At 35.9% G+C, this 15683-nt stretch overlaps 1 protein-coding gene across 1 annotated transcript in view; it reads right to left on the bottom strand.

The window, feature by feature from the left end:
* ODAD2 (outer dynein arm docking complex subunit 2) overlaps window positions 1-15683 on the bottom strand; it is a 67857-nt gene that overhangs the window by 32604 nt on the left and 19570 nt on the right. Inside the window, exons 9-12 of the mRNA XM_041489011.1 lie at window positions 13556-13666; window positions 12915-13069; window positions 9328-9570; window positions 1612-1726 (exon numbers count right to left, since the gene is read on the bottom strand). Of these exons, the coding sequence (XP_041344945.1) occupies window positions 1612-1726; window positions 9328-9570; window positions 12915-13069; window positions 13556-13666 (624 nt within the window). The remainder of the gene's footprint in view (window positions 1-1611; window positions 1727-9327; window positions 9571-12914; window positions 13070-13555; window positions 13667-15683) is intronic.

The following is a 15683-nucleotide window of genomic DNA, read 5'->3' as shown; positions in this document are numbered from 1 at the left end:
GCTGCTGCTTTATACATATTTCTTTCTATTCAGCGTCAGCGGAAAGGGTATTATTGGTAGGTTTGTTTCAGTGAGCCACTTGGCCTCAGAGTCACACAAAGAACTCTTTGTGGGATCACAGATTAGCATTAGAGCAGGCAGCCAAGAGAGATGAAAGGAGAATAGCTACACTAAGAGTGTACATAGCTTGCACTCATCAAACACCCCAGGGAAAAAATGAAGAAAAAAATCCATGTAATGCATAATTTCAGTAGTTGTCCTCTATTCCCCCAGTTTCTGAAAAAGTGCTTTTAGTGGAAGTTCTAGCAATGTGCAGTTCTACTCTGGCATTTCAAATTGCAGAGTCTTACACATAGGAAGTATTACCTCAGTACTGAGATCAAGTAGTATTTTAACATTCAGTTATAGCAATATTGTTCAAGAAAGAGGCAGTTATATTTGTATCTTTACAGAGGAGAGATGTTTAGACTGCACCATTAGGCACCAAAATACTTTACTGCATATTTAGAAAAAAAAAAAAAGGATGAAAAGATAATTCAGAATAACCAGCATGTGTGAAAAATGACAAGCAAGCTGCCATTGTAGAAATCATTAGGAAGAAATAAAAAATGCTTGAGTTATAAAAAACAACACCAAATTTTCTCATTCTATATCCATATATCTCTATGTATCTGTATAATTGAATCATCTACATAAATTAATAGCAGCCACACAGTGCTCAATCCCAAACAGGAAACTGCCTGCAAAGGATGCCACAGATATCCTGCCCTTTGAAGAAATTACTATTCTTTACATAGTCAGGATCTCCAGCTCTGTGTGGAAGGATATATATTTCTGGTATAGTAGAGAAAATATGCAAATGTTGCATTAAATATAGAAGTAAATCAGAGATGGAAGCTAGTACTGTACAAGGATTAAGGTATAAAGTTAGTACACTAGGAAACTTCTAATGGGAAAGATTTATTTTGTCATATGTCAATGCTAACAATTCAGAGAGATTACTTGCAGCTTATCCTCTAATTATTTTATCTCTATTTGGATTATTTTATCTCTATTTGGAAACTGACATGAAATAAATGAATAGCTCAGTCTTCTGTACACAACTGACCTGCACAACCACCACTATTCACAACTGGCACTTTTTGTTGGCAGTCTGAGCAGAAAACCTGAAGATTACATTGGCACCGAGTCTAAAATATGCTCTAAAACCAAATGATGGTCTCTTGAGAACACAGCTGAAGTAGACCACAGTGGAGAACAACTACAACTACCCATGCTATTCATAGCCTGTGAGTAGAAGCTTTCTGTTTTCAGCATTGTCAGATTTTCATCATGCTTTATTTGGGAACAGTAAGCTTAGGTACTGATAAGTTACTAAAATATATTTGTCAGTACAGAAAACAGTGTAAAGGCAAAACAGATTATATAATGGGTGCTAAATGGAGGACTATCCACTTTTGAAAAGTAAATACACATGTTTTTTAAGCAGTTAACAGAATAAAATAAAGAGAGTGTAAGTAGCAAAGAGCAAACTATTGCTGGAAAATATCCAAATATAAAAATTATATGAGTATATATATAACAAAACTCTTTCTTTAAATACTTTCTTACCTTAGCATTTTCAACACAAGGACAAAGAGCCCAAGCTGCACTTGCTTGAACATCTGGGTTAGGATTTTTCAACAATGACCATAGCAAACGGACTCCATCTAGACTGTCAATTATCCTATTGCAGAAACAGACCAAAAAAGGGAACATTAATTATGGAGTATACGATGTTGAATCTCAAATTATATCAGTTTGTTTGGAACACTGCTCTAAGAAACTGGCATGATTCTGACATACTGTTTTGCTTTATGCAAGTGCTTGTGTTTTATTGTCAGCTAATCACCATCAACATACTCAACAAACAGTGCCCACTACAACAGATGGGTGCCAATAACTGATGTAAAGACAAAATGTTTTCTAACTAAATTTCATTAATGTTGTTTATTTTTTTCCAGCACTGTCATTCAGAGTGCTTATAGAAGATAAAGTAAGCTATATTATAACCAGAACTCATAAATGTGAAAACAAGCATGTGACTTTTTAATGATCTACATGCAAAGTGAAATCTGAGTTTGAGCATACTGGCTTCTTTCATATAGTAACAAATACTTTCCAAAACAAATATTTATGCCCAAAACTATGTACTTGACTTTTCATTCAGTCTATGCTTAATGTATTTACCTTGCTCTATGACATATTTTAAAAAACTATGTTTCTAATCAAGCATTAGAAATTAAAATGGTCACACTACAGAGCATCCTTTGTTGGGCATGAATAACGTGCAACTTGTTTCCCATATGTTCCTTCCTAACAAGACCAACACTGAGCACTATGTTATAACTATTTAAACATACTATAATCAAAGTATCTTCATGACTAACTGAAAAAGGAATTAGCATCAGAATCATCTCTACACCATCTGTGTTATGTTTACGTATCGATCAGGCTTGGGGATCATAACTTCACATTAGGTTCCAATGAAAGCTCTAAATGGAAAGGAAGGTCAGACAAAACTTACTAGCCTTTACCGACATGTCTTTTTTCAAAAAACTGTGTTAAACTCAAAGCAGATGAGCTGAAGTTGAAGAGAAGCAAGGACACCTTCATTGTCTAACCTCAAAAGCAAAATAATTCCATTGCATATAATGTGTTTCTATCTTTAATTGTAAATGAAAGAGAATTCAAAACACATTTTTAAGAGAGCTTAAAAACAGCAGGTAAAGCATCTCATTTGTGTTCACTATATATGCTTTGCCAGGAAATTTTAAAACTAACTATAAAATTAACTTTGTGTGTAATTCTATCATCATTTGAAGCAGAAAAAATAAATAAGGACATGAAGTCTGTCTAAAATAAGCAAGGACTTTATTCATAACATTTTTATACGAACTGTTTAAACAACTATGTTTTTCAAAATAATACTTTTTGAACAAAGCTATGGTTAGGCTAAAAACCCCTAAGATTTTTAAGATCTGCCAGTTTCAGTACAGCTTATTTTACTCACTCACCTCCAAATCAATTGCAAGAAAATCATCAAAGGACAAATTCAGAAGTCCTAACACAACAAAATAAAACAATGGGAGCACACACTACACAATTACACATATATTTTGACATAATAATGACGACTTAAGTAAAAGCTTCAAAACAAACTTTTAAGTCCTCCCAAACCCCAAACACTTTTAAACAATTTTAACATTACTCTCCTATCACTTCAGAAAGTACAAGGATTTTTTTTTCCTATATTGGAATTAATTGAAAAGAACCTGTGAATCTTTCCTCTAGTCAAGCAGAGTACTGATCATTTACCCACATGGGGTATTTCCTCCCAGGAGGGCCTAAATATAAATGACCCAGCTCCAACTACTATATAAAAATTAAGAGATAGAAGCCAAACACTGAGCTCAGATTTTTCTACCACACTTAAAAAAACAACCTCTAGGTAGATTTATCTTTCTGATTCTTTTAAAGCTTCCTTTTCAATTGGAAGTTTACTTTCATTTTCTTTTCAGTCTTCTGGTCTTCAGTATTTCAAGGTAAACCACCCTCCCCCTACTGCTAATTTGCTGAAGAAGAGTTTTGCCTTCTGCTTAAAGACTGGAAAGACCATTTGTCTTAGATCAACAGAACCCAGCTCAGACAATGTGAAAGTATAGTTTATCCATTCAACATGCTTAAAATTAAACTAGGAAACAGTAGAAACAAAACAAAAAAACCTCCAAATCACATTATTCATCACTGATTACTTGCAGTTACAGTAGATTAATACAAATAAAAATACCTCTACATACAGGAATGATGCTCTTAAATTCTCACTCTGGAAGATCTGTAAATGTGTAATCACCATGCAAGAACAAACCTTATTCTCATTTTCCTGAGAACATATATTTGACAATCTAAAAAGCAGTGCTAAAAAGTTCAATTTTTAAATCTTCCTATGGTTTCACTACACAATCCAGCAGATGAAGAAAATGGGTGCTGAATGAGTGCATTTGCCTTTACAGCAAAGAGAACACTAAAATAAATGGTCCTGAAAAATGTTTCCTCTATAAAAGTGCTCAGACATTAACTTCCTTCCTATGTAAAAACTCCTTTTTGAAGCTGACAAAAAATACACATTCAGTTTTCTTTACAAAAACAAAGAAAGAGAGAGGAAAATAAACCTGTAATCTTGAAATTTCTAGCTTTGATGGCATAATGCTAAACAACATTATGATTTTTTTTAATATAGTTTTTGTACCTAATCTTCTTCCCACAATGTATTATAATATTATTAGCAGGATGAAGTAATACAGCTTCTTATCACAATAAATATAAGCAAACGTAAAGCAAAGCAAATGTACTTTAGTAGGCATTCAATTCTGTATTCATCCACAGTTAGCACATTATTCACTCTGTGGCTTCAGTCATTTAAGTAATTTATATTATTATAATTTGTTGATATTCTGTTGATAAAATTAAACTAACCTAAAATTTGGAGCAAGCAACCACTCACGGGACTGTTAAAAGACAGGTTTTTTCAAATAAAATGCAAAACATTTTATTTGAAAGCTGAATGGAATCTCATAAAAGCTGCAGTAATACAATATTTAGTTGATATAAAAGTCTTAATATCCAAATACTTTATGGAATAGTTGATCTGCTTTTGTATGTATGTATGTAATGTATTTAATCTACAGAATACAATTAATAGTCAAAATCTAAACATGCATGAAACTCAGTACAAATGTAAAGTTTATTATAAGCCACTTGGTCCTTCACTGTAAATACATAACAATACAGGAATATGTGGAGTTCAAAGGCAAGATCCCAGGTTCTGAATTGTTGTGTCTCTATTCCTTAGCATAGCCAAGGCATCTCACAATAGAACTGGGCCATCCCTTCTAATTCAAAACTCTCTGTCACAGACTGATCTTGTTTGATCACTGATACAATTTAGGATAGATAGAATTCAGAATTTTAATTTATAATAAGGTGATTATATAATATAGTAATTATATAATATAGTAATTATACTTATTTAATTTAGAATATTATTCTGCTCCTCAAAACAATCTCATTGCAAAAAAGAAATTGCAATGGCAATTAGAACTGGCTGAAGAGGCACTCCTGTCATGTGCTCCTGTGCTGACCAGACACGATCAGAGCAGAGGTGAAGGGATATTTTCAGCTGGCATCATCACTCCTACTAAAAGGCAGCTGCAAGGTGTAGGACCAAAACATCTTCCTGCTTCCAACACAGAACATATGTATGGTGTACACAGAATAGGTCTTATGGGCAAATAATTTTAATGCAATTGAACCAATTCAGAGATTACTGCAATTTTTAGGTTACAATGAATTGGTATTTGTTCTCTGACCAGTGCAGATTGGTCAACTTAAGATAATTTTTTAAAATTACTTTTCTTCTGTGTTCACAGGCAAAAGTTGCCTAATGAAGACTTTTCACATTATTTAAGAATCTCATTATATCATTGAACATTATGAGCAAGATGTGGCTTGCTCTTCTAGAAATTTACTTTGCTTTTTTAAATATATCTGAAATTAGCAAAACTGTTAATCTGAAATAGTACCTCTATTTCAAGTTAAAATGTATTATTGAACATTTCCAGTAGAAATGTCAACATGAATCGCTTAAACACACACGTGTACACACAGCCTAGACATCTGTTTGTCCTATCTATCATCTTTCTCTGCTAAAATGTTACTTACCAGAACTTTGAGAACTTCAGTTTAATTGCCTGCCAATTTAGACCACAAATACAAATGTAAATAAACAAAGTTATACTGACTCTGTATTGTGCTCACTGGTAAGATTACAGGGTTTAGTTCTGTCAGAATGTAATCTCATCTTTTTTGAAACCACAATTTAGCATTTTTCTTAAAACTTTCACTGGTTGCTGCTGACTGCTTTGATAAATAGTATTATATACCAATGACTCAAACTCCATCTGCTTGGCTAAAATAATTGCACATTTTAGTCTAAGCCCTCAGTCTTGAATGCCAGCGATGCAGTCTATGGATTTTCTAATGGAAAGGGCAAATGAAAATCTAGTGTCAGCTAAAAAATAAGCACTAGTCCTTTGTTCTTAGTTAAAGAAAGTTAGTAACTTATAAAAAGTTCCTCAAAAAGATAAATATACATTAAAAAATAAACAGCAACATCTCTGTCAGTGGTGGTACAGCAGACCAAGTATGGAGAACAGCTTCATGCTGTCTACATAAGTGTAAGGAAGTTCAGTCACATGTTGGGTTTTTTGGATAAGTCAAATCATTTTTGGCTGTGAGAGAAGCTGGCTGCTGTTTTTTAATTTTAAATAGCTCAATAGAGTCAGTAAGAATCACGTAATTCCTTCAAGTTGCCCTGAAGTAAAGGATTGGTGCAGAAAAGTAACACTAGTTACTTCAGTAGTTGTAAGAGCCACAGTGTCAACTAGGCAGAAATAAAATATTTAAAAGACATATAGAACATGTACGTTCACCTATGCCTATCTATTAGTCTCTTTTTGTCAGTGCAAGCTTCTTCCATGGAACATAAAATAACAGCAAAATATTTCCCTCAGAATTTAACTGCACTGCTTCATAGAATATTTTCAGCTTTTTCTAGTCCATAATGATGTTTTATTTTTTATATTAATCACAATGTCTTCCTTATATATCTGAATCATTTACAGAAATTATGTGAGCTCCACTCTTGGTATGTATGGTCTCCACATATCTACTGCTGCAAGGATAAGCACATTCAAACTAGAGGCCTGCTAAACTGAATATTTAGTCTCTAAGCCACACTTTGTTAAACACACTTGCAGCTAATGAAATATAAGAATATATCTGAAAAGTCTCAATTCGTATGTGCGCTTGAATTTTACTACATATGAAAGTCAACGACAGCAGAATCCAGGAAAACCATCATAATTTTAAAAGTTTCTATAATGCCAAACTAAAAAAAGTTACACTGTAAACAAAGCTTGTCTGCATCACATGACCAAAAAAAACCCCAAACCCCAAGCCTCTTGACGGGTCAGACAAATGTGGTAGGAAAAAGACAGTAGAGAACTGATTACCTAGAACCTGTCAAACCATTCTGAGAAATAAGTGATTACGAAATAAGAAATGTAATAAGGATCCAGCTACATGAATCTGAAAGATCATGAACACCTAAGCATCAACCTCCTGCAACAGAAAATTCTCATCACCTGTATATACTTACAGGCTGCCAGGGGCTTTTCTTGGCTTCTTTCTAGAAGGCAATCTTAGCATATTTCCACACCCTTGTTAAGATGTGTCTTTTTGATAAAGAACTTCAGAAAATATTTACAGAAAGAGACTGACCTCCACAGCAGTTTCTAACAAGGCTATTTATTGTTTTAGGTCCCAGTTTTGTAAACAGACAAGAGTCACACTACAGACTCTATGTGTGTGTAGTGTGTGTGTATTTCATGTCTTTGGTGACTTGTTCTTCCCCAAAAGGAGAACACTTTGGATGAAGAGATACAATTTCAACTTCTGCTGTACTGATCTGAGAGGAGGAGAAGAGAGAGGAATGGACATATTTTTTTTTCTTTCTCTTGGTTTTTTTTTTTTTCAGAGAGAGTTGGGGGTCAGTGGTGGGAGGGGAGATTGCTTGTAAGTGCTCTGTGAGAGGCAGAGCACTCAGTCAAGGAAATAATTTAGACATATGAGCATTTACACTGCTGTCAATGTTTTAACTAAGCATTACTTTTTAAAATTTTGCTGAATTTATTCACACTTGGATGAATCATGCTCTGGTAAAAATATAGCAGCATTATCTCTTCTAGTACTACAAGCATAGTTAGCGCAATACATCAGGTACATGGCACAGTCATGCTAATAATTTTTGTGTAACATTTTTTGTAGTACCAAAAAGTATAGTCACACTTATTTAAGATCTTGCTTACTTGCTAATGTCTTGAAATACTTTTAGGAACAGTTCTAAAGTTGAGAACTTCAACAGAGAATGTTTTATATGAATGAAATTCAATATTTGATTCCTTTGTTCACTCTTTACAAACTCTATAATATAAATGTTGTCCCAAACCTGTATTTTCTTCTTCTCAAAGACAAGACAGACTTTGTTCTATCACAATTTTCAGCAGCAACTTGCTTTTTTTTTTTTTTTTTTTTTTTTGCTTATACTGAACACATTCCAGTATGAAGCTGTCCATGCTGGATACTAGAAGTGACAGTTCTGAGTACTGGAGTATGTCTGAGGTTTTATAAATATCAGTTTATGTTTATTGGCGTTTAAGTTTCTCAGTATTTGCAATGCTAATTCTCTTACGTTAATATATTATGCTAAAGGCTGTTTTTTAGTCAGAAATGTCATTAGAATGATTTCATTTATTTATACTTTCATGCTACATGGCTAACTGCTCATACAACCCATGTTTACGGTTGTGTACCATCCAGCCTTTTGCCACTGGGTGACAGCCAAAGCATGAAAAGAAAAGCCTTATTCAGGAAAAGAATTCCCTGCACTGCTATATGAATATCAAGTGAATTATGCAAATCAGAACAGGAGGAGCTTAATAAAACTCTCTTTCTGACCTCCTTTATGTATAAGGGAAATATGCTGAGAATCTTGAAGTAAATATCCTTGTAAGAGAACAGTAAGCACAGCAAATGCCAACCTCAACGTTTAATTGAACACTTAATCATAAAACCCAATGATCTTCGTAATTTGTACAAATCTACATCACAAAATCAAAGACTGTCTTTTCCTTTGATTTTGCAAAGGAGTAAGAGGGCAGAAAAGGGTCCAAAACTGTCAGAGTTTACAAAAGGAATGATGGAGAGGGACAAAACAGATATACAAGTAACACTCTACTACCAAAAAACTGAGTTTATTTTCATGACAGTAAGTGTGTACATTTACTTTTACAATAACTTTCTCTAATTTAGGCTATTTTTAATGACTTAAGAACTGAAGTAAAAAGAGAGGGCAAAACATGGACCTGTCATGCAGCACTTTAAAATAGTGGTTGTAACTTTGAATTTCAACTTAAACAAAAATCAATTTACTAAAGGTTTATTTGATTTTTCTCAAAATGCAAAGACTTTACATTCTATATATTTCCTTAATAATTTTTTCATCTATAGCAAATTTACAGTAGTATGTAACTAACCCACACATTTCTGTAAAAAGCAAAAAGCAAAAAATATTTTAAATCAGAAATAGAAATAGAATTGACTATATTTGCACCAGAATAACTGAACTGTTTTTCAATATTCAAAATGCTGTGAATATTAATAACTTACGCCATATTTTCAGGTTCCATTGCACAACCTCCCACTGCTTTGTTGACATTCACAAGCAGGGCCTGATTGGTTGCAGTCAGTAACTTCACTATAGGTGCAATTCCACCACATCTGCGGATGGCTTCTCGATTTTCTTCCTCTTGGCAACATTCTCCCAGTGCTCCAATGACATTTATAAGGACCTCTTCAGGCTGATCAGTAAGCAGTGTTACCAAAGTTTCTATGGTTTTATATTCCTGAAATCTAAAAGACAGCAATAAATCCAAAGTTGGTATTTTCAGTACATTACCAATATAAGCTTAATTTTATAATTAAAGTATTATTATAATTGAAGTACAAGTTTTAATTTCTGTATGTAAATCATCTTGCTGAAGAAATCCCAATACAGGTAAACCATACCAATCAATTATTCTAAGTGTGACATGCAGCCTCATGTCTTACTCTAACTTTCTAACTACATTTCTACAGTTTAGCTGTCCAAGAACCTCCTGAGTAGTTTGAGGGTTTTTTAACTTGACATGTAGATGCAACGGTAACAAACATCTGAAAAAAACAGAAGACTGGCAATTAATGTGCTATCCTTACTTCCAGCACTTTTCCCTGATATGTTAACAATAGCTAGAGTAGTATTGTACCAGACCATCCTCCACCTCTCTGAACCAAAGGATGGCCCTTACTTTTCACTAAATATAAGCCTTTAGAGAGTTTACCCTGGGCAGTTCTATATTTAGTTTAGGCCTAACACACTCCATTTTCCTGATGTCAGAACCATAGTTCTAGTACATTTCCATAGCACAATGTTAGATTCCAACTTGCAATTAAGAAATAAATTAACAGAAATTTGGCTTGACTCTTATATTAATACTTTCCCCATTCTTCGTAGAACTTTTGATACTGAGAATCAAATATAAGGTTTTTAAAATCTTGGTGGTCCTGTCCTACAAAGAGATTTGTGCTAGATGTCAAAAGTTCATCTTTCAGAAGAGGATTCTTTCCTTGGTGCTGGATAATTTTTAAGGGTGTTTTGTTTAAAACTTAGGGGATTCTTAACACTTAACAAATACTGCATCTTCATTTATACATTTTCTGATACACCCTGACAGTTCCATGTGCTATATCAAGCTAGATCTAACCTGTATATAATCGAATTATCAGAGAAAATTTCTTTGAGAGTACTGAGTTCTCATTTGTGCTTTCCTCCCAGCCCCTAGCTTCTGGGAATATCTGCTTGAGCTACAAATACTATTTTCCAAGAATCAGTTGCTCATGTGGCTCTTCTTTTATACAAAAATATTAGTATTTCTGAGATTTTTATGGCAGAATTAGATGTTTAAATAAAAATTAATCTTTCCAAGATGGATTATCAGCATAATAATTAAAGTAACTGAGAAATGAGAAACTTTTGTTTTTCATAATTCAAACCTTTGCTTAAAGAGATATTTTTGTCTCCTTGTTCACTGTAATTTGGAAGTATCCTTACAATTTTTTTTTCAAGAGTCAGCATCAACAACATGAAAAAAAGAGCAATAAAGTAAGAAAATAATTTTAAAAAACAACAAAACTGATTTTTGCTGGCATTTCAAGTTCTTCACAGATGGAACGCTGTGAGCTGGATGTGCAGTGGGCAGGCTGCTCTCAGGCAGAGCTGCTGGCTCTGGCCATCTTGTGTCCAGGAGCAGAATGGCTGCTCCCCCGCCAGCTGCACCCGGAGCTGCACAGGCACAGGCACAGGCACAGGCACCTGCCCCGGCTCACGGCTGAGTCAGCACATCATCTCAGCAGCGACCTCCAGGCACAGGAAATACTCTGGAGCACTTCAGAGATAATTAAGTGTCCCTGCAGGAGCCAGCAGGGCTTGTTAGTTCTAGCTTCATGCCAGACTCAGGCTCATCCCGCCAGATCTACTTAGGTGTTTTCATATTATCCTCACTCCCCTTTCTTTAGTGCCCTCCCATCTTGAGTTTGGACAGGGTTTACTGCTTCAGACTCAGCACTACACAACACGTGAATTCAGCTGGAGCTGTGCCGGGCTAGTAACCTCTGTGAGCATCAAGCACTTGCCAAAGATATGTGAGTAGCCCAACAAAAATCTGTTTGCAGTTGGACAGAATTATTGGCTACAGCTATACTAATAAATAAAACAGTCTAGGGCTCATTCTCTAGCCCTGAGGACAAGAAGCACAACACAGCATCCATATGGCTAAAATCTCTTATCCTCACAATGCAGGGTGGCCTCACCCATTCTGCCTAATGGGAACAATCTGTTGCCTGCACCATTCCTAAGGAGTGTCTGGGCATTGTCTGGGAGAGCATTTGCTGGCAAACTGTGTAAGGGACTGTGCTGGCAGTAAAACAGTCTGGATAACCCTAACATAGAGCCTGAAACCTGAAAGATTTGGCCCTGTTTAGTTTACTAGTACAGAGAGAGCCATTCAGTCTGTCTCATCACTGATTGATCCAAAATCAGGATACCTCTGCACAAACCCAAAGTACCCAAAGGATACATCCATATGAAAAGTTAGGTTACTGTGCAATTAAGAATGCAAAAAAGCAGTAGGACAGCAGCAGAGGAAGTAAAGACCATAGGCCTGTATACCAACAGTGTGGGAACTCATTTAGGACAGTAAAAAGCCAGAAAACCTGGAAATCTTCCCAGTCTTTATCATTATGTGGTTATCCAGCAAGGTACTAAATTAGGGCAGCAGGAAGGTGTTACCCCTTACTAATACTCTTTCTAACATTTCTACACACTCTACATATAGAGCAGCATAATTTCAGCAGGAAACTTAGCAGATATGTAGAGGAGCCAGCTTCCTTTTTTTTTAAGTAAGGTGTATGAATTTGTTATATTAATTTTAGATGAGAGGGTAAAGTCTTCTTGATCATTGAGCTGCTCCATGGAAGGTAGAGAGTGACAACTCCTACTGTCACATTCTCAAATAATTACTCAGAACCCTGGTACTGAGAGGTTGCTGGTACCCACAGCAGAACTCTCAGCAGTTAATTCCACTCATTTAGAAGCTGGGTCCTCAGAAGCTGGGTCTTCATATAGAAGGGGCTCAGAAGCTACTTTTCTGAGCCCCTTCTATAGTCAAGAAGAGAGGCACCTAGGCAAGTTATCCTAGACTCCAATATATTTCTAATATGTATTAGATATCTACCCTACAATTAGATAATGTGGTCTTTGTCTCTCTTGATGTAAAACATTAGTGTACTAAGTACTCTCTCTACTATGCAGCAGCGATTCTGGCTTGTAAGCTACAGACAGGAGGGGGGATATCAGATATGGCCACGTGTCAAATGTTTACTATGTGCTAGTACACCTCCTGACTCAGAGTCCTATAGCTTAACTAGAGGTACCACTTGTCTCCATTGACTGTTAAGATTCTAGGAACTTAACACTGTCTCCATTCTACCCTGATGAGGTCAGGTGACAATTTTTAAGTACTATAAAACCTAAGCTGAAATCCCAGCTGATTATAATGACTGATTTTGAAGAATTGTGACACAACACTTTTGAAAACAATAGACGCCTGTAAAATCAAAACATGATAATGTAAGAAATGCTTGTAAAATTAAATTGTTACTTTAACACATTTTCTCTACTGATTGCACATTTCCAGATTGCTCCTGTCACAGCTGCCAAAAGTTGTTTGTTTTCACTTTTATCAAGCAGAACAGATAGGGGTTGTAGACCTTCATGTTTTCTAACCAAGTCACGTATTTCTTCATCTTCTGCGCACTATAAAAAAATACAGATATTAAACACATATATTATGGAAAAGTCTGTAAGATTATGTCTTCAAAGGCTAGCTGTATTACATTGTAACTAGTAAAAGTTAATAGAGAAGAAAACATAAATGTTGTATTCAAGTATCTGAATATGCTAACTCACTGAGAGAGTGACAGTAAACTGCTCCTGTATATGCAGCAGTGCTTTTACTGTCACATTGTCCTCTTTAGGGGCAAACAAACAAAAAAACCAAAGCAGCTCTACGCACAGTATGCCTCACCACTCTCCACTGGTTACCTGTGCAACTTAATGTTTGTACACAAGAAGAGGAAGTAGGAACCTAATTATAATATTAAATATGGTGCTAAAATAGTCACATTTCCATATTTTTTTCCACATTAGAGAAATAGTAAGATTAAAAAAATTTGTAACTGACAATGACATGAAAACAAAGGGATAATCCTCGTTCTGATCTACTGATTATAATAAAATTACCTTAAATATGGCACTTGCACAATGCATCTGGAGCTCCTCGTGTTCACTACTCAGATTTTTCACTAGGTTCTCAATCATGCCTTCTGTTCTTATTGCAAGTCTGTAACTTGGCTAAAAAGATAAACTGCGTCTTTAAATCCTGCATATTAACAGTTAATCGGTCACAATAATAATACAATGCTACAATTATAGGGCTTGATATTGAGAAGCCTTGTACTTTATGTAAGCACAAGTCATCATTGCCTTGAAAATACTACTGATGATCTCAGAGGTAAGCAAATCCAGACATTCTCTGCAGTGCTCTTCAAATCACCTGTAAACTGAGGTACTGCACTGCCTATCCTGTAGCCACTTGGCTTATGAAGAATGCAGAATATTCTGAAAGGTGTCCAGACTCCCTGCTCAGACCCAAGAAAGCAAAAGATGCTTCAGAATGGGATCAAGAAGTACCCACTCACTTCATTGAGAACCAGCAGCCAAAACAACAGATCTATTCCTAAAACAAGGTTAGAAAAACATGTTCTTAGAATTAACATTTTTTAGTGGTATTGTCATCCAAATTTAACTCACAGGCATTGTAACAGGATAATTTTTTAAGTGGGGGAAACATCTGTGTGAGAAATGCATTTAGTGTTCCTTCCAAGTCAGGCCATACAAGAAACCCTCAAAAAGGACATCTTCTCAATACATACTTACTGAACCTAAAATCTGCCAGGTTTATGTCTCATGGAACATGCATTAATTTGTGTAATTCAAGAAGCTAATTTTTAACAGACAAAGTGTTTAATAATGTAAAATCTCTTTAAAAATTATGTCTTTTGTGCCTTAAATTCACCAAGACAAATTATGTATATTATTTTATCTGAAATGCAATACACCTCAAGTTCAAATGAAGATAGAGAATCATAAACAAATAGAATCATTTAGGTTGGAAAAGACCTTTAAGATCATTGAGTCCAACTATTATCCCAGCACTGCCAAGTCCACCACCAAACTGCATCCCTAAGTGCCATATCTGCACATCTCTTAAGTAACTCCAGGGATGGTGACTCAACCATTCCCCTGGGCAGTCTGTTCCAGTGCTTGACAGACATTTTGGTGAAGAAATTTTTCCTAATATTCAATCTAAACCTCCTGATTCAATCTGAGGCAATTTCCTCTGATCCTATTGCTTGTTACCTGGGAGAAGAGAAGAACCCCACCTGGCTCAAACTTTCTTTCAGATAGCTGGAGCAAGTGATCAGGTCCCCTCTGAGCCTCCTTCTCTTCAGGCTAAACTCCCCCAGCTCCCTCAGCTGCTTCTCACCAGCCTTGTGCTCCAGACCCTTCCCCAACTCCATTGCCCTTCTCTGGACACACTCCAGCACCTCAATGTTCTTATTGAACTGAGGGACCCAGAACACAGGATTTGTGCAGTGCCTAGCACAGTAGGATGATTGCTGCCCTGGTCCTGCTGGCCACACTATTGCTGAATCAGACCAGGATGCCATTGGCCTTTTTGTCCACCTGGGCACACACTGGCTCATGTTCAGCCCCCCCAGGTCTTGTCCTACCATGCAGTTTTCCACCCACTCCTTCCCCAGCACTGCAGGGGTTGCTGTGACCCAAGTGCAGGACTTGTCACATGGCCTTGCTGAACCTTGTACCACTGCCCTTGGCACATGGATCCAGTCTGTCCAGAGCCCTCTGCAGATCCTTCCTGCCCTCCAGTAGATTGACACTCCTACCCTTGGTGTGCCTGCAAACACTGAGCATGTTGAGGGTGCCCACAATTCCCTCAACCAGATCATTCATAAAGATATTAAACAGAACTGTCCCACTAGTGTAATCCCTTACATGGCTATGGTAAAAAAAAAATTGTATTCAAATTTAAAAACTGAATATACTGAAAGCTGCAAAATGTGCCACAGAAATCTGTGGAAAAAATCACATATATTCCTTTCTTCTATTTGCAATGGATCAGACTTGATACACAAGGATACTGTAAACCATTCTGCCCTGGCCACACCTGCAGGTTAGTTTTGTAGAATTTAAATGCATTACTTAACCAGAACACAGCACCTTAGGTTGCCAAATCCGTAAAGTATGATGAAAGATGAAAAAAAATAAGAAAAAAAAGAAAGTGATT

This window comes from Pyrgilauda ruficollis, unplaced genomic scaffold (assembly GCF_017590135.1).
Source record: "Pyrgilauda ruficollis isolate IOZ18807 unplaced genomic scaffold, ASM1759013v1 scaffold12, whole genome shotgun sequence".
NCBI classification, from domain to species: domain Eukaryota; kingdom Metazoa; phylum Chordata; class Aves; order Passeriformes; family Passeridae; genus Pyrgilauda; species Pyrgilauda ruficollis.
Note: the sequence above shows the minus strand (reverse complement) of the source record. Positions and strands in the feature narration are given on the sequence as shown.